This window comes from Peromyscus eremicus, chromosome 22, assembly GCF_949786415.1.
Source record: "Peromyscus eremicus chromosome 22, PerEre_H2_v1, whole genome shotgun sequence".
Lineage (NCBI taxonomy): Eukaryota > Metazoa > Chordata > Mammalia > Rodentia > Cricetidae > Peromyscus > Peromyscus eremicus.
The window spans coordinates 21,246,202-21,265,573 of record NC_081437.1 but is presented as its reverse complement, the minus strand read 5'-3'; the positions used below and the strand labels follow the sequence as shown (position 1 = coordinate 21,265,573).

The following is a 19,372-nucleotide window of genomic DNA, read 5'->3' as shown; positions in this document are numbered from 1 at the left end:
TTCAGAACGCCCACTCAAACACAGCGTCAACCTTTGCTGTCCAAGCAACCCTGAATGCCTGTCCTCACTGCCACCTCGAGGAAAAAGGCTTTGCTGCAATCTGCATTTGAAAGCTATATAAATTATGCTATGAATATGTGACATTTGTGTTCCTAGCATACCGGGATCTCATGGCTAAGGGAGAGAAAACGGGGGGACTGGGAAAGGATGGGCCAGGGTCTAGGCCACTGGAAGGCCCTTTCCTCCAATGGCCCAATGAGTCACCAAGGGGAGGAACTCTGGTATGGACCTCAGATGTATTGACATACATGTCCACGAATGGGGTATCTTTCTATGCTTCTATATATCACGGCTACTTAATTTTTTTTTTAAAAGTGGTCAGATCTGAATTAATGAAAAGTTCGAAAATAAGTAATTTCAATCTTGAGTTTTAAATCCAGTAGGAAACCTCACACTCAGTATTTTTACTTTTAGTAGGAAGATTTTCTTAAGGCATGAGGTATGTTAACAGGGCGTTTGAATCGCTGGATCTCTACTGGTGTTTCCTTAGACGCAAAGCACTTGAGATGTATGCATTTCGCTTAGATGAATATATACACTTTTTTTTACTACACTACGAACTATTCACGACATTTTTTTTTTACAATAGGCAATGAGTTAGAACAATTAAAAGCCTCTAAGCACCACCCACAGTGATGTCAGCTTACGATTTTTCTTTTCCAAGTGAATAACGTCTCTCCCCATGCTGAGTCATTGCAATTAATTCCTTCATTTCTGTTCCCTCGCCCCTCGAATGGTCCATGCCCACAAGGCAAGGGAACATCTACGACTCCCCCTATGAGACACGGAAGCAGCTACTTCTGACTACACGGAAGCAGAGAGCACACACAATCGGAAAGAAGCCTTAGGGGACTGTACAGCGGACCATGCACGGAAACCTGACACAACCAATCTGGGCCTTGTACTGATAGCTTTTTTTTTTTTTTAAATGGCATTTTTTTTTGAAAGGATAGATGAACCCATGCTCAAAAAAACCTTTCTAACGCATCTCGAAAACACAAGTTTTCCTTATTATGATTATTTTTAAATGTGGCACTTCAAAAACAAGTTGGCACAAAATGAAAGTGACGTTTGGTCTCTGGTTTGTGGTGGAGCCGTTTCTGTCCATCTTCCCTCTTCCGGGAGGGCTCCGGCTCCGTCCGAGGGAGAAGCTAGTGTGGCGCGGGGCTCAGGGACCCCCCGGCTGGGTGACCTTGTTCTTGCTTTTCAGCACGGTGTCCCCGGGGGCGGCCGCCGCGGTGGCTTCCAAGGGGAGACCCTGCTGCTGGTAGCCGTAGTTGACGTTCCCGCAGGGGAAGTGGCGCAGCCTGAACAGCGGCACCTCCTTCATGGTGGCGCTCAGCGCCGACGGCTCGAGCAGCAGCGCAGCCCCGGGTCTGCGGGGCCCCGCGCCCGGCCCGGTCCAGCCCCCCTCGGCCGCTCCGGCCCGCGCCTGCGGCTCCGCGCCCGGCGGCGGCGGCGGGGGATGGGTCTTTTTGGCGGGCTTCTCCGTGAACCACGAGCCGTAGGTCGGGTTCCACAGGCTGGTTGGCTTGTTTCTGGAGCCCGCGCTCTTGTGCAGCTCCGGGGGAGGGTTGGGCTGGGAGAACGCCATGTTCACGTGGCCCCGATCGGCCGCCCCCCGGGGTACCCGGGCGGTACCCGCTCCCGCGCCTGCACCCGGGGGCTTCTTCACCAAGGGGCCTGGCGCCGCCGGGGCTGCGGGCTGGGGGGCGGCGGGCGCCTCCTCGTGCTTCACCGGCTGGGGGGACACCAGCAGAGGAGGCATCCCGTCGGGGTCTTTGGGCCTCATGGGTACTTTCTCCTCCTCCTCCACCACCGGGCCATACTCTATGGGCAGAGCTGTGTTGATGACATCCGGATCCTGTGGGAAGGAGAGAGAGAGGACAGATGAGAACGGAATCACAGAGATGTTGGATCAGGAAGAGATCTCAGACAGAGTCACATCTATTTACAGATGAGCCGTTTCTGTCAACTTGACACAAACTAGAGTCTCCTGGGAAGAGGGATCTTGAACTGAGTTACTGCCTCCATCAGATTGGCCTGTGGGCACGTCTGTGGGCCATTTTCTTAATGATTGATGTGGGAGGGCCCAGTCCACTGTGGGCACTGTCACCCCTGGCAGGAGGTCCAGGGCTGTGTAAAACAAAACACGCTCCGGGCAAGCCAATAAGCAGCCTTCCTCCTTGGTCTGTACTTGAGTTCCTGCCTCCAGGTTCCTGCCATGATCTCCTGCCCTGGCTTCCCATAAGGATGGGCGGTCAAGTGTTAAGATGAAGTAAATCTCTCCCTCCCAAGTTGCATTTGCTCGTGGTGTTTACCGCAGCAAAAGTAAAGTAATACATTAACAGGTAGGCATAAGTAATGAGCGGGCATCATTGTTCTTGGAAGCCTTAGAAGAAACCATTGTGGTAGGAGACGGTACCAGGTACTTATGGGGTGCTGCTAAGCAACCGCATCCGGGGCAGTGGAATGGGAGCAGTGCAGAGCAGAAACCCCTGGGGCAATTTAATTTAATTTTTTTACGGATTCTAAAACTTCATTAGATTTTAATGTGTGTATGTATATGCATTTTAATGTGTGTATGTATATGCATTCGGACATGCATGTGCCTCGGTGTGTGTATGGAAGTTGAGGACAACCCTATGGAGTGGGTTCTCTGTCCTCCACTATGTGGGTCCTGGGGATCAAACTTAACATCTTTTGGTTCCGGCAAGCGAGAACCTTAACTTGCTGAGGTCCCTGCATTTTGTTTGTTTTGCTTTTAACATTGTTTGAACAATGTTATGGTCTATGTCCAATAATATTCTTGCAACTTAAAAGATGAAAGGTAGCGCGACTTCTGTTTTGCTGCAGGGGGCGTGGCAGAGGAGAGGGGCACCACGCTTGGCTTACAAAGGGTGTCATTTGCTCTCTTCCCAAGCACCTGCAGTTCCCCTCATATTTGGGCGATGGTTCAAAGTCACCCGATGGTGAGTTTGTGTCATACGTTGTCATTACACGTGCAGCTGTCCCAATGAAGAGACTCATTTGCCCGTTCCGATGTGGACGGGGCTTTTGTGGAGTCGAGCAAATTCTCAATCATGGTGAGGAGAAACCATTCACAAGAACAGCTTGGTGCTAGACCATCATCACAGTCATAGACTGTAATAGGAAAGTGGACGCAGTTGCCAAGGGTTTAAGGGAAATTCAGTTCAGTAATAGTGTATGCAAATGGAGGAAGAACCCCCATTACTTAAATTTTACAGAAGAACACACCAGTCCAGTATCTATCAGCAAAGGGTTTAAGAAAACAACAAATATCTTTTAATAAGCCATTTCATTTCTTTGCTGTTTTTACTTTCACAATAAGTCATTAAAAATATGCAGCTGTAGAATCATCTGCGTTTCCAAAGAAGGTGTGTGAATGTGTGTTTATGAGCATATTGTCTTCTTGTTACAACATAGTAAGTTAAATGTCATTGAGCAAGGTTCCCTGAAACAGCCCTCAGAGAACATGGTCACTGATGCCCACCTCAATGAAGGGTTGAGATAGGGTAGCTAGACAGACAGTTGCTGAAGTCTGGTGAAAACGTCAGTCCCTGGTCCAGTTGAGGGAATTTGGAGAGACAGTGGCTCATTGTTGGACTTTTCTAAAACATCTCAGTGGCAAGGACATTGGTAGGCATTTCCCATGGGCTCCAGCAGATGAGCCCATGCACATATGTGTGTGGACTGGTTTTTATGTCAGTTTGACACAGGTTAGTCATCTGAGAGGAGGGAACATCAATTGAGAAAATGCCTCTATAAGATCTGGCCGTAGGCAGGCCTGTAGAGCATCTTTTTAATTAGTGATGGCTGGGGGAGGACCCAGCCCATTGTGGGTGGTGCCACCCCTGGGCAGGTGGTCCTGGGTTCTATAAGAAGGCTGAGCAAACCATGAGGAGCAAGCCAGTGAACAGCACCCCTTCATAACCTTTGCCTCTGCTCCTGCCTCCATATTTCGGCCCTAACTTCCTTCAGTGATGGACTGTGATATGGAAGTGTAAGCCCAATAAACCCTTTCTTCCCAGCTTGCTTTTGATGGTATTTCATCACAGCAGTAGTAACCCTAACTAATACATATGTGTAGCAGTAACTGGACTTCATGGGTTACCCAACGGACACACAACAAACACAAGCAACCACTAAAGAAGACCTGAAGTTGGGAAGGGGCCATGTTAGGGAGACACCAAGGAGATGGAGGGGGTAAAGTGTGTAGAGTGGGGATGGGGCCGGGGGAGGGAGAACATAAATAGAAAAACTGGGGAACAAAAGGGTCTGGCCAAAGAGGGAGGGTGTTGTATAGGGAGACTATGCCAACTTAATTTTGTATCCTGATAGGATCAGAGCCAGGAGGGAGGGGACGATCGGACACAGTAAAGAGAAAAGTGGACACTGACATAAAGTCCTGAGAGGTAGCTGGTGACATCCAGATAGGGAGATGGACTGGGGAATAGGGTCGCCGCTGAGAATGGTGGCAGATGCTGGCAAGTGTGTGCCAAAGACGGGGAGGAAAGGGATTCTCCCACCACCACCACCTCTATCCCCACCTGGTGGTGAGTGGGAGGTACTGCTGAAGATGAACAGACAATTCAGTCAAGACAGGAGGGAGTAGGAGAGGGATCTACAGAGACCCCAGGTTGCTAGGAATCCTTGTGACTTGGACAGCCTCTGCAAGCCTAGCCCCCTCCTCTGTGAGATGGGATAAAATGAACCCTCCATGAGAACAAAATAAAAAGACACAGGAAAGCGCCTTGTGTAGTATAATCCCACACAGGTGCTACCGATGGCTCGCTGGAACGTTTCTCCTGATTGCTTTAGCAATTCTATAGTTACCATCTATTTAATGTTGGTATTTGTCTAGCCAGGTTGTAAGTCTGGAGAGTTTTCATTCTCCTTTGAAGCCCCAGTTTCATCTACAAAACGTTAGCTGTGTAGCTGTCCGTGACACTACAACAAGATGGCTACCTAAACAAGACCTGAGCATCAACACACACACTAACACGGAAGGGGGAAATCTCACAGACCCCACGCTTAGACAAAGAACGGAGGGCAACTGATGATGGCTGAGAGGGAGGATTAGTCTTCTCCAGGGTGGAATCCTCTAATTGGTTATCCAGTATCAAGGGGTTGGCCATGAAATCAAATAGTCATTCATATATATATATATATATATATATATATATATATTATATTCATATATATATATCCTCGTGTGTGAACACAAAATGGATTCAGTAGGTTGTATTTATATGCATATATATGTACCAATAATAATCAAAGAAAAATGTCGTGATTTGAGAGGCAGTAAAGAGGCTGTGTGTGTGTGTGTGTGTGTGTGTGTGTGTGTGTGTGTGTGTGTGTGTAGAGATTGGAGTAAGGAAAAGGAAATGATGTAATTATATTTTAATTGTTAAAAGATGACAACAAAAGCCCATTAGCTATCCAGCAGGATTAGCTAATGCTCGGGAAGTGAACAGATTGTCTGGCGCTGGTGAAGTAAGTGGACATTTCCAGGGTTTACTGTAGGACATGGGCGGGCAAAGTGAGATGCCAGTCATATCATTTCAGAGATCAGGAATATCGGGCCTCATGATCACCAATCTTATAAGATTATAAATATTACAAAATATCAAATGGTATGTAACGTTCCCACGGAGATTAAAGGCTGGGCAGGGGAGAAAACATTTTACCTGGGTGCAGTACTCAATCCTCTCCAAAATGATGGCGAAGTTGGGTCTGTCTTCAGGCTGATGCTGCCAGCACTGAGTCATAATCCGATAGCTGAAAGAACAGCACGTTAATGGATCAGGAGAAGCACCGGGGAAGGCGGCCTTGTCTCCCCCAGCTCCTTTCTCAATCAAGCCAAACCTTTAGGATGGGAAGACATCTAAGTCCACGTGGTTGACCTATTTTGCCCCCTGCTGGTGCGATAGGGAATCCCACCCAAACGTAAATCCCATGAAAGACACCCAGCTGTTTACATCAAATCCCACTTTTCTGAAGCCATGCTTAGGGTAGGATATTTTATTCCAATCTTGTTTTGGGAAAGGAGGTGAGGGTGAGTCTGGGACACACATTTTGAGAGGCGATTCTGAAGTGTGTAAGGGCTAGTGAGTCCATAGCCTCCAGCCCGGCAATTGGACTCCTTTCTGGGATAACATTATTGTGTTTGAAAGGCTGGAAGACCAACTCATCTTACTGAAGTCTCTGGCACACCGTGTTTGGGGACATCTTAAAAGAAGGCTGCCACTTCCCCTTTAATATTAAAGGGGCATATGTGGATCCAAATACTTAAAAACAAGACCGTGCTCAGTTTCTAGTAAGAAGTTCCCAAAGGTCATACACAGGCCCGGGGCAGTTCTTAGGTGGGTCCATCCGTCCTCCACTGGTGACAAACTCCAGAACTTCCTGGTTGCTCTTGCTGGGGTATGGCATATACCCGAGAGAAAATATTTCCCACAGCAACACTCCAAAAGACCTGGGCATGGAACAGAAGACACAGATATGGATATGGATGTATGTACACACACACAGACACCTAAGTTTTTAGTGTGTTTTCCATTGTCACCTTCTGTAACAAAGGACTGTGTGTGTGTGTGTGTGTGTGTGTGTGTGTGTGTGTGTGCACATATGCATGCTCACATGTGTATGAAGGTATTCACAGAGGCCAGAAGAGGGCATCAGGGTTCCCTGGAGCTGGAGTTACAGGTGGTTGTGAGCCATTCAATGTGGGAGCTGGGAACTGAACCTAGGTCCTCTGGAAGAACAACAAGCACTCTTAACCATGGAATCTTCTCTCCTGCCCCTAACTTGTTTTTTTCATTCTTTTATATTTTTAGATACAATCTCTCAGTGGCCTGGGGTTCACCAAAAAGGCTAGGCTGGCCAGCCAGTGAACCCCAGGGTCTGTCTGTTCCTATCCCCCAACCTTAAGCATTATAAGCTGCTTTATCCTTCAACGTTTTTTCCCTCTTCTCCTGAGTTCTGGCGATGGAACCAGGTCCTTTTGCCTGCAACCTATAAGCACTTCACTGGCTGAGTTATCGCTCCAGTCCAGAGGATTTTCTAGATCCAGAGAAATGACTATCCAAGCACCCATATGATTCTCTATTAAAAGATAACTCGTTAGCATACTTTTCATTCTAGCCAAGCTCTATGCCTAGATTTCTTTTTACATAATCGTAGCTATAGAACCTTGGTAATTTTCCTCATTTCATTACCGCATACCCATGCTAAACATTTTATAAATAGAACTGGAAATGCCTGTGAAGTATTCCATTGAAATGTAGCATGGTTTGCCTTATCATTGTTTTCAGTTTTCAAAATATTTTAAACATTGTGTGAACAACTTTTTGCACTTTGATTTTAGTTCATTTTCATTTTACTTTTTGTGAGATAGAGTCTTATTTGGTATTGCAGCCTGGCTTTGAATTGGCTACGTAATCCAGCTGGCTTCAAACTCAAAATCTCCCTGCCTCTTGAGGACTGGGGGGACCACAGGGTGGGCCGCCACACCTGGCTTTTATCCATTTTTAAAGATTTCCTTAGGCTAAACCATCTGAAAGTAATAGACTAGCAAAATCAATGACATTTCTAGTATAATAACTGGATTTAAAGAACACAAACTCTGAACCCTTTTTGGTACCTATTATTGATTTTGGGGCACCCAGTTCTATCTGTCCATTAGTGTTCCTCTCCCCAACTCTCAGTATGTACACTAATACTAATGTTTGCTCATTACAAAGCAAAATATGACAGGGTAACTTTTTAATTTTTTTTTAACCTTTATTTTTTATGTGTATGAGTATCTTGCCTGCATGTATGTGCACAACATGCCTCCAATGCCCACAGAGGCCAGCAGAGGGCGTCAGATTCCCTGGAACTGGAGTTATAGATGGTTGTGAGCTGCCTTGTGGGTTCTGGAAACTGAACCCAGGTCTTCTGGAAGAACAGCTAGTGCTTTTAACCACTGAGCTTCTACCCAGCCCCAGAGTATCCCCCCTCCCCCTCCCCATGCACAAACAAAACAAAACAAAAAAAGGAAAAAAAAAACCATAACACAAAAACCTCAGGGCAGAAGTGTTCCCAACCTAATATTTTACTTTCATTTTTAAATTAACTAATTAGTTAATTAAGTTAGTGTTGTGGGAGGGCCTGGCACAGTGCACATGGGGAAATCAAATAACTTTCAGGAGCCTGTTCTTTTTTTCCATGTGTGTGCTGGGGACTGAACTCAGGTGTGGCAGTGAGTGCCTTTACCTGTTGAGCAGTCTCTCCAGGGTAGGGTAGAATATGGTGACTCTTGACTTCACATGGCGGAGTGGTTTACTAAAATTTGCTAATCTACTCCTGAGTTTTCTTCGACATACTGTCTGTTTCCATCTTTTACATGATTGTATCTGTCAGGGCATATTCTTTGAGTACCTCAATTTGGCCTTTGTCTTGTAGACATTCTTTATATGAACTAACGATGTTGGCCCTTCAGCACAGTAGAGCCGGCCCTGGTGGTGTGGGTGCTGGTGAGCTGGCCCTGAGGGTGTGCGAGCAGGAGAACAGCTGCTCTGGGTGAGCTAGCTGGGGCAGTGCTGGAGAGCTCGCCTGGTGGTGAGGATGAGCTGGTGGGCTGGCCAACCCGGCTACCACCCAGGCCCAGAACCAGGGCTGTTACATTGGCCCACCGCAACATCCATCCACCCCGTCTATGAACTGCTGCTGCAGTGAAGGGGTCAGTCCTGAGGATCCAAAGCTGAGGATCTCCACGACACAGGACAACAGGATGTCCAGGAGGAGTCCCCATGAGCGCCCAATATTGACAGTGCAGCAGAAGCCAGAGACCTCAAACCAAACCAATGACTCACTGTAATGAACACTCACAAGTAAAGATGTATGGACTAAAGGGTATATATATACTGTGTGACTCACTGTGACACACTACAGCTTCCATGATGAGATTTTTTTTTTTTCATTTAAATTCTTAACAAATTTTTTTTTGGGCGACAGGGAGATGAATGGGATCAGAGTGCATTGCTGTGGGATGTTCTGTATGGCAAATGTGTTGCTGATTGGTCAATAAATAAATCTCTGATTGGCCAGTGGCTAGGCAGGAAGTATAGGCGGGACAAGGAGGAGAATAAAGCTGGGAAGTGGAAGGCTGAGTCAGAGAGACACTGCCAGCCGCCACCATGACAACCAGCATGTGAAGATGCCGGTAAGCCACGAGCCATGTGGCAAGGCATAGATTAATGGAAATGGATTAATTTAAGCTGTAAGAACAGTTAGCAAGAAGCCTGCCACGGCCATACAGTTTGTAAGCAATATAAGTCTCTGTGTTTGCTTGGTTGGGTCTGAGTGGCTGTGGGACTGGCGGGTGACAGAGATTTGTCCTGACTGTGGACCAGGCAGGAAAACTCAAGCTACAGTGCATGATATGAAATCCACAAAGAATAGCAAGTTTAAAAAAAAAAAAAAAAGATGTTTGCCTTTATCAAAAATAAAAATGCTTATTTTTTGGTGGAGTTGGAGGTAGGGCTGGGGACTGAATCTGGGGTCTTGCATGTGCTAGGCAAACATTCTACCACTGAGTTGAGTCTCCCTACTTTCTTTTTTAAAATTTAATTTTGGGTAGGGGATCATGTTGGCCCTGAACTCACTCTGTGGTCAGGCGGGCTTTGATATTGCAGTCCTCCTGCCTCAGCTCCTTAAAGAGTTATAATGACAAGAATGTAACACCAGGCCTAGCCAAAATACTTCTATTAGTTGCTATATGATCTAACTTTATCGTGTATCAAAGGCTTGCATTTCCAAGTAGTTAAATATATTTATTAAATTTTTATAATGTCTTCTGTTTACAATTGCGCCTTCTCTTCACCAAAGATTAAGTACATTTTTACTATTTTCTAGGTGTTTCTCTCTCTCCTTGAATTCCGTTAGAATTTGTGTACAGTGGGAAGGAAGGGTCAAAATTGGTTTGTTTCTCTGAACGATTCTTCGAACACTTTATACAATGAGTCCCTCTTCCCTATTGGCTTTTGATTAAAGACAGGGCCGTTTTTAATAGGCATGCCCACCTATTACTTTCATCTGTTCGCTTTCTGCACTGACAATATTCTGTTTCGCTTTTTCTGTCTGTGTTTTGACATCAAATGAGACATTTCCCCCTTTTTAAAAAGGTATTTGACTTCCTGTTATTTGTTTTAAAGGACTTTTGAGATGCAGTTTATTAGGTTCCAGAAATAATATTTTCTACTTGGATGACATTTTTATTTCCAACTCTTAGTTTAATGATCAGATTTTGGAGAAAGGAAATCTGTCTTTGTTCTAGTATGTCCATGCAGCTTTCTGCTGTGAGTAAACATTGCCCTACAGTGGTAGGGAAAATGCACGTCTGTGGAGTAGGAATGCTTTCTTTTACTGTTACTGTGTTGGTGAAATTAGCTGTCTGCAAATGGCCAGGAACATGAATTAACCCCTTTCATGCGGTCTTTCTGACCTCCAAGGGGAAAGAAGATCCCCCTCAATACAACAAACAATGAAATCCAGTAGGGAAGATGTCTGAAGAGCCACAGTTATACATTTTCTGCTTGTCTATAGACAGGTACGTATAGCTAGGTACATATAGATAGGTTCATAAAGATACGTACATATAGATAAGTACATATAGTTAGATACTAGTTAGTGATCGAAGCATCCTTTGTTGTTAAAGATAAGACAAGGCCTGGCTGTAGCTCAGGCTGGCCTGAAACTATTTAGCCCAGGTTGGCCTCAAACCTCCAATCTCTTTGCCTAAGGCTCCTCAGTGCTGGGGTTACAGACATGTGCCACCACATCATTTGAGGGAATCGAAGTGTTATTTTGCTTTCCTGATAAGAGTGTTTCCTTTCCTTCTTAAATAAACAGATAAAGACATGTTCCCTCTCTATCTCTTCTTTCTTTGCCCCCCCCCCCCAAGTTTAGAGTGAATTTCCCTTGGGTTTTTTTTTTTTCATATTCTTTAACATGTAAAGATATATGCAACTAAGACTGTATTACCAAGTTAGGGTTTTTTTTTTGCATTGTAAAATTGTTTTTAAATATTCCCACATTCCCTTTTGTGACTTGATTCTCTCCCCCCCCCCCCCCCCCCCCGCACTGGATCTCATACTGTGGATGAACATTTTTCCATGTTGATGCTGTAGGCTTTAATGTATCCTTTTAATACTGCTCAGCAGTTTCTGTCCCTTTGTCTTCCCGTCCCCTGATTGAGGGGGAGTTAGGTGGTGGTTTTGTGTCAGTGGGGACCTTTGCCCATGTCCATCTGTGTCACCTCTTCTCATGGGTGACACACACCAGGAGCAGACCTGATGGGTCATAGGTCATTCGTATCTTCAGAACAATGACTAACTTGCTGATGTTGTTCTGCCTCTGAGTAGGTTAGGTGGCTGTCACTCTCTCTCTGGTGCCCCTGTGAGTCCTCTGGAGGGCTTGTTAAAGCAGATGGGTAGGCTTCCACCTCTGCAGTTCCTGCTGCATTGAAGCTCGAGGTGGGTGGGTGGGTGGAGCTGATTTGAAGGTGCTAATGATGAGTTCCAGGTTACCTCTGGCCTATGGGACCCCACTTTGAGACTCAGTGGGTTAGGTCAAGGCGAATCTCATGGGCTTAGAAATAACTAAGCTACTTGCTTAAAATAGCCAGCATGGGTCAGGAAGGGGAGTCTTCCATCTTAGGACATTATCTCAGTACGGGGCTTTCAGAACTGGAGGACATTTCCATTGTCTTGTGTTTTCTGTGCTAGGAACAATTTCCATGCCACTTTGATTCCCTGACTTTTTAACCCCTGGCCAGTTTCTCTATTTATTTTTCTGCTTGGAAGCATGCAGAGTCATTATCAGCTTTGGCCTAGAACTTCACAGCGATATGCTTGCATGGTTCTTGAGCTGTGTGACTTGACACTTAGTGGATACCTTTACCCGGGAGATGTGCGTCCTATTCTGGACAATGTTCCTTTATTGCTTTGACATGTTTATTTGCTATATTTCCCATGTCCTCCTTCCCGGGACTCTTATTTTGCTAGCTTATCAGATCGATTGGCTTAATCCTCTCATTTTCCTTCTCTTTTCTTTCCTTCGTCTCCCATCTCTTTAGAATTGTTTCTCTTCCCCAAAGTTTTACTTAATTCTGTATTCCGTTCCATCCACAACTTTTACATTTCGGTTATCAGATGAAAAAATAATAAACTTCATTTTTTTTTTTTTAAATAGAATGGTTCACATTGCGAAGGGATTGTATTAGCAATATTGTGTTTCCATGCACTCTATACACGGTTCTCACTATCTTTAGCAACACATTAACATGGTACATTAATTACAATGAATGGATCAGCATTAAGGCATTATTAACTAAAACCCATGGTTTGTTCAGATTTCCTCAGTTTTCATGGAATTTCCCTATTCTCTTCCCAGATCCCATTAGGACATCATATTACATTGAGCCGTCACACTCCCTTGGCTTCTCTGGATGTCCTTGTTCCGGCTGGGCAGGTTTGAACAGTCCAGGTCAGGGATTCAGTGGGATCTCTCTCAGCTTTACCCGCTTTTCTCAGGATTACACTGGGACTAAGGAGTTTGGGGAGGACCACATTCACACCCCTTCGTCTCAGGAGTACGTGCTGTCAAGGTGACAAGATGCTGATGCTGGCCTTGAGCATCTGGCTGATGTCTAGCTTTCTCAATTGTGAGTCTCTCTCTGCCACTTTCTTCCCACTCCTGTGTCCTTAGAAGGATGCCACATGGGCTGCTGAGGGCCTCCTTGAGGGTACCAATCACGTTTTTATTCCTGAGAATGTCCCCCTCCAAAGGACTGTTTTATTTTCCGTTTTCGTGTGTGTGTGTGTGTGTGTGTGTGTGTAGACATGTGTGTATGGTGTGCATACAGGTGGGTGCAGGTCTATGTGGAGGCCTGAGGTTGATGTTGGAGTTCATCCTCCATCTCTCTTGGGGACTGTATTCACTGAGGCAGGGCTCCCTGTAAAACTCAGAGCTCTCCAATATGGCTGGCTGCTGTGGAATACTCTTTTTGTACACTGTGAATGTGTGTCTCCGATTGGTTTAACAGAAAGCTGAATGGCCAGTAGCTAGGCAGGATTTCCAGGCACAGAGGACGCTGGGAAGAAAAGGGCAGAGTCACGAGCCAGACAGAGAGGAAGCAGGAAAGCGGGATGGACCATACATAGATGAGGTAAATGAGCCTCGGGGCAGCACATAGATTAATAGAAATGAGTTAATTTAAGTTATAAGAGCTAGTTAGAAACAAGCCTAAGCTATCGGCCGACCTTTCATGATTAATAAGAATTCTTCGTGTGGTTATTTGGAAGCTGGCTGGCGGGACAGAGAAAGACTCACTACAGCTGGTCTCACAAGCCAGTTTGCTGGGATCCCTGGTCTCTGCCTTCTGAAGCTGGAATTACAGGTGGACATTCTTACATTGACATAGGTTTTGGTGACTCTGAATCCCAGTCCTCACTCTTGGCGAGAAAGCCAAGCCATTGTCCCAACACCCAAAAGCACTGTCCTTTACTTAGGGTTGCCGTATTTATTTCTCTGAGGACAGTGTAGTTTTAAAAGGATTTCCTATTGTTTTTACATTTCCTTCCTCCCTGTCCGGTCTCTTGTGCTTTTTTTCTTCATTAGAACTGTCTCTCAAATGTTTGTTGTTGGCTGGCTGATGGTGTTTTAAGGTTAGACTACCAAAAGCTGAGGAGAAAGCACTAAGAAAGTGAGCCAGCCTGACGCCATGACAAGGTGTGGCCTTTGTGGTTTCTGTTTTTCTTGTGGTAGCTGGAGGGGGAAAAAAAATGTCATTCACTGGGTGGCTTAACAAAACAGTAATTTGTTCTTGGATGGATCTGAAGCCCGCACATCTGAAATGAGTATTGCTGGGCTTATGTCACAACGTTAGTGTGACATTCCCCCTGAGCCTCCAGGGCAGTGGTTCTCAACTTGTGGGTCACGAGTCCTTTGGGGGTTGCATATCAGTTATTTACATTTCGATTCATAACAGTAGCAAAATGACAGTTATGAAGTAGCAACGAAATAATTTTAGGGTTGGGGGTCAGCACAACATGAGGAACTGTACTTAAGGGTCACAGCATTAGGAAGGTTGAGAACCACTGCTCTAGGGCAAAGTAGTTACTCAGTTTGCTTCTTTCAGTCCCTGGTGGAGTCCTTTCATGTGCGGCTACTTCACTAAAGGCTCTGGGGTCACACAGTTCACTCCTCTGAATATGAAGAATTTCCCCATTCCCCAACTCTGATAGGAACACTGGTCATATTATTTCCTTCCACCCAGGAGATTATCCAGAAAAAAAAATCTACTTTGCCTCAAGATCCTTCACTTAATCATACCCCTTCAGGAAATTTGAAGTGAGGGGTTGAGGATTTGCATATTTACATTGCTAATGAGTGCCAGGGGATCTGTTGTTGCTGACCTGTAGATCCCACTTTGAGACCCTCTGGGTTAGGTTCAGGCAAATCTCACTGGCCTAGAAATATCCAAGGCTCTTGCTCATAGTATCCTACCTAGGTCAGAAGGGGGCTCTGTCATTGTGGTAGTTTGAATGAAAATGGATGCGCCCCCCCTCCCCCATAGACTTATAGGGAATGGCACTATTAGGAGGTGTGGCCTTGTTGGAGTAGGTATGGCTTTGTTGGGAGGAAGTGTGTCACTAGGGGGGTGGGCTTTGAGGTCTCAGAAGCTCAAGCCAGGTCTAGTGGCTCACTCTCCCTATTGCCTGTGGATCCAAATGTAGAACTCTCAGCTACCTCTTCAGCGCCATGATGATAATGGACTAGACCTCTGAACTGTAAGTCAGCCCCAGTTAAAGGTTTTCCTTTATAAGAGTTGCTATGGTCATGGTGTCTCTTAAGACATTATCATGGAATCAGCTAACAATTGTGGGCTTCTGGGATCAGAACATTATGGTCTGGTGACCAGTTTTCAGCCTAATGCTTCATGGACAACCTCACTTGTGAGCCTTATACCTCATGGCTCACTTTGCCGAGGAATTCATTCTCTCATCGCCGGCATAGTGCAGGGAGGACACATCTTCAACAAGGCTGACTTTGAAGGCTGCTCTTGCATATGATTGAGTACCTCACTCTTGCCGATGTCTACGCCAAGACCAGGGAGACTTTGGTTGGATCTCTTTGCTGGGAGACCACCAGGCTTGATGGCAGGGGAGGGACAGTCCCCAAGATTCAGGGGGTGGAGGGCTGAGCCAGAGGGTTCAATTAGTTCTTACAGACCTTTAACCAATTTTCCTGTTTGCTGTACCCTGACTTTCAATTCCTGGGCCTTCTGGAACTCTTAGGAGACTGAGCAGCCTGGGTTCTGGATCTGAACTCTGTGGGCTTGGATGTCAACATTTTTCTTTTCTTTGAAGTGAGGGATGACTTGTCCGTGAACTTGCCCAGGTCTAACTTGTTTTAGGTGGTTCCTGTCCTCCCCCACCCCCACCCCCACCCCATCTGTTTTCTTCTTATTGTGGGGTTTAATGTAATTCAAAAGACTTTCTTTACTGGTGTGTGTGTGTGTGTGTGTATGTGTATGTGTGTGTATGTGTATGCTCATGTTCTGTGAGGGGGCTTGAGTTTAATTTGTTATTTAAAATGATAAGGGAGTCTCCATGTGTGGCCTCCCAGCCAGGGAAGTCAGCATTACTTGGGAGCTTGGTAGAAACGCAAGTTCATCTGGAGCCCACTCCTGAATGATCAGCTCTCAGGGTGGGGTCTTGTGATGTGCATTTTAAGGAACCCTTCTGATCATTCTGATAAACACCAACACTTAAGAGTCTCCACCGAGGCTTCTTCCTCCCCTTCTCCCCGGCAGAAGAGCTCCCGGGGTGTGGTCCAGTTGGTCCAAGATCATCCATCACTAAGTCACAGTGAACTTGCAGGAGGGCAGAGGGAAGACTCACCATGTATCTGTTTTAGAAGTAAATATTCCTTCCATGAAGGCCTCTGGGGGCATCCACTTGACCGGCAGCATGGCACACCCACCCTTTCTGTAGTAGCTGGCCCTGTGGGGGAAGAAGAGGAGACCAAGCTTGGATCAGAATGGGTTAGTGAACAGAAGCTCTGCCTGGAAGCTTGGGAAAGGGGCAGCAATACTGCTTGCCTGTGAAAAAAACACCGAAATTAAAGACAGGTCCTGGGTGGCTGGGGAGGAGAGCGGGGGAGCACAGATCATTTAGTTAAGAATCTTGGTGTCACTTAATGGCCCACTGGAAGCACAGAGGAAAAGATCTATGCAGTGACTAAGATCCCTGCTAGAGGCTGTTTAGATTTCCCTGTTGGGTTTTGTTTATTATAACTCACAATGAATAACATTACTCCAACCTTATAAGTACAGCATGTTTCTGATGACCTACAGTAATTCCAGAATGGGAGGGCTGAGAACAGAGCTCGTGTCTTGTTCATTTTGGATCCTCCGTGGTACTTATACAGTAGCATTTCATTCACTGTTAGCACTGAACAAATAATCTAGACAGCTGTCTGGAGGCTGCTTCCCACAGCACATCCAGACAGAAGGACACAGGGCTGGGCATGAGCTGGCTTAACATATAGATGAATTAATTTATTAGTTTTCATCAGCAATGCCATTGATGCAACTGGCTAATAAGAACTAATAAATTAACTCATTTACCCGTTAAGCCAATTCCACACCTAGCCTGATGGTCTGTGCCTGTGTGTGTTATGGGAGACAGCTTTTCTCCAGCTGTCTACACTAATTAATGACTTCAATAAGCACGTTCTGAGTATTAGGATGTATCAAGTGCTCTACCATGTACTGAGGACATGAATAAATCATAGTCTCTCTTTCTCCCAAGGATACAGTTCGGTGGAAGAAACCTACACTTGAAATTGCAGCACTAACACCATGTATAATAATAGTAATGGAGGTCAGAGATACAGATGAAAGATTGATTTTTCTGTATATAAAATAAGGGTACATACAGGAGCAGCATCACATAGAGGTATATCATGGAGCTGGCCAAGGAGTTCTCTCCAAAGACCATTCTTAGTCCAGAACACCTACAGATGCATGGGACTCGAGAGGAGCAAGGATGGCTGAAGTCTGGAGATAAGGAATTGCTTTGGTTTGGATCTCAAGTGTCCCTAGAAGCCTTGGTCACCAGCCTGCTGCACTTCTGGGATGTAGTAGAAACTGTTAAATGGTGGGGCTTATCAGAAGGGAGTTAGGTCACTGGGGGCATGCTCTTGATAATGTGTAGACTACAGTCCACTCATCCCTTTTTCTGTCTTTGCTTTGTGTCCACTATGAAGTGAACTTGGCGTCATGTGCTCCTGTGCCCCGTGTCCTGTATTACCACAGGCCGGAAGCAACAGAGTCAAACATACAGCCATGGACTGAGGGCTCTGTAATTGTGGTCCAACATCAACACTTTCATCCCCATAGATTCATTTAGCTCATGTGTTTGCCACAGAGATGAGAATCTGACTTCCAAGGAGTTGTCAGAGAGGAAGACCCAATAAGGGATGTAGAGCTGGATGTCATGCTACACTGCTGTATTTGAAACTGGAGGCACTCCCCAATGTCCTGAGAGAGTAGAGGGAGGTGTACAGAGCCTTGGGGAGAAGGTTGGGGTTGTTAACGCTGATTCTCAGCTTCACAGACTCTGGGATCACCTGGATGATGAGCCTCTCTAGGCATGCCTGTGAGGGATTATCTTGAGTAGCTGAAGTGAGCTGGGAAGACCCATCCCAGAGGAGGGTGGCACCATTCCCTGGACTTGGGTTCTAGACTGGCGGGGGGGAAGGAAAGCAAGTTGAGCATGCATTCATCTCTCTCTGCTTTCTGATTGTGGGCGTGATGTGGCCAGCCGCTCCATGCTTCTTCTGCATTCATTTCCCCACTGTGATAACCGTACCCTTGAGCTGAAAGCCAAGTAAACCCTTTCTTCCCGAAGTTGCTTTTGTCGGGGTGTTTTATCAGAGATGAGAAAAATAACTAAATGGGGGTAAAAAGCAAAGTGGGAAAATGAGGAAATCATGCAATGACAGCAGTAGTCGATAGCTCCAAAGAATTCTTCCCTGGTTCTGTGCTCCATACACCAGGGCCTTAGGGTCCCAGCGCAGGATCAGCGCCCCTGGCCCTCTGGAGATGCTTATTAGTTCTCACTGAAGTCCTCTGTAGTTTCCAGATGTTCTTACTCATTCCTCAGATAATGAAAGCTACATGTAACCAAGTTCCCACTTCTGAGCATTAGGGAAGGGACTAATGAGTGACCATGTAAAGGAACAGCTTGCTCATCTAGCAAAGTCAGAGTTGCAAATAATTAGAAAAATAAGAAACTACAGGTTGGGAAATAAAGAGAGAAGGTGCAACAAAAACACTATATTTTATAGTTAAAAACCCTTTCTTTATTACTATTATTATTATAGTGTTGAGGACCAAGATCGGCCCTTGTATATGCATAGCAAATATAGCAAATATTTTGCTACTATGCTGTATCATCATTCCCTGATTGGTAATTTTTATGTAGTCTTGAGAATGTGATAGGAAAAAAAATCAATGAAGCTGAACAAGGGACCTTTGTGTTTTGAACTCTATTTCTGTGTGAACTCTAAGTGCTGGGAAGACCCCATACCTTGTCCATCCTGGGGAGCTTGTGTCTCTGGTGATGAATACCACTGCAATCATTGAGGATTTTTGAGAGTTGAGGGGTTGAGTAGGATATAAAACCCACTTCAAAGCTTTTCATACATCGAGTGTCCGTGTTATTCTGTGTTAGAACATGTCAGGGTAAGACAGTTGGAGCCAGAGACATAAGCCAAGATGAAACGTAGTAAAGTACCACCGAGAATTAGACTGCACACTAATTAAAGGTTCCTGTATCGTGGAAGGCACTCATTGAGAGCCCACGTGGGAAGTTGACAAGGTACTGGATGATGTAAGGTGCAGGCCTTCATAGGCATTTATTGGAGGAGACTGGATGGTGGAGGAAGGCTTTGGTGGAGCAAGGCAATTCTCTCACCTGTAGATGTCTCGGGCCATTCCAAAGTCTCCAATCTTTGCTATTCTTCCAGCTCCTGGACAGGTTAGAAGACAATTTCTAGCAGCAATATCCCTGGGAAGAAAAACAGATTTCTTAATTTTATACATAAAATGTCCTAGCCCCATGACCCCCAGTGAAGTTCCAACAGTTCTCCTCTTCACCCTGTATTCATGCTGTTATATTATACTTCACTGTGGAGAAAATCGCCATGCTGATTCCAGACCAGGATTAGGGGA

At 45.5% G+C, this 19,372-nt stretch overlaps 1 protein-coding gene across 1 annotated transcript in view; it reads right to left on the bottom strand.

The window, feature by feature from the left end:
* Positions 1 to 1,049: 1,049 nt before the first annotated feature.
* The window catches only part of Alk (ALK receptor tyrosine kinase), a 513,542-nt gene continuing 495,219 nt past the window's right edge, over positions 1,050 to 19,372 (bottom strand). Inside the window, exons 25-29 of the mRNA XM_059248178.1 lie at positions 19,116 to 19,208; positions 16,035 to 16,136; positions 6,428 to 6,562; positions 5,775 to 5,865; positions 1,050 to 1,924 (exon numbers count right to left, since the gene is read on the bottom strand). Of these exons, the coding sequence (XP_059104161.1) occupies positions 1,229 to 1,924; positions 5,775 to 5,865; positions 6,428 to 6,562; positions 16,035 to 16,136; positions 19,116 to 19,208 (1,117 nt within the window). The 3' untranslated portion in view covers positions 1,050 to 1,228. The remainder of the gene's footprint in view (positions 1,925 to 5,774; positions 5,866 to 6,427; positions 6,563 to 16,034; positions 16,137 to 19,115; positions 19,209 to 19,372) is intronic.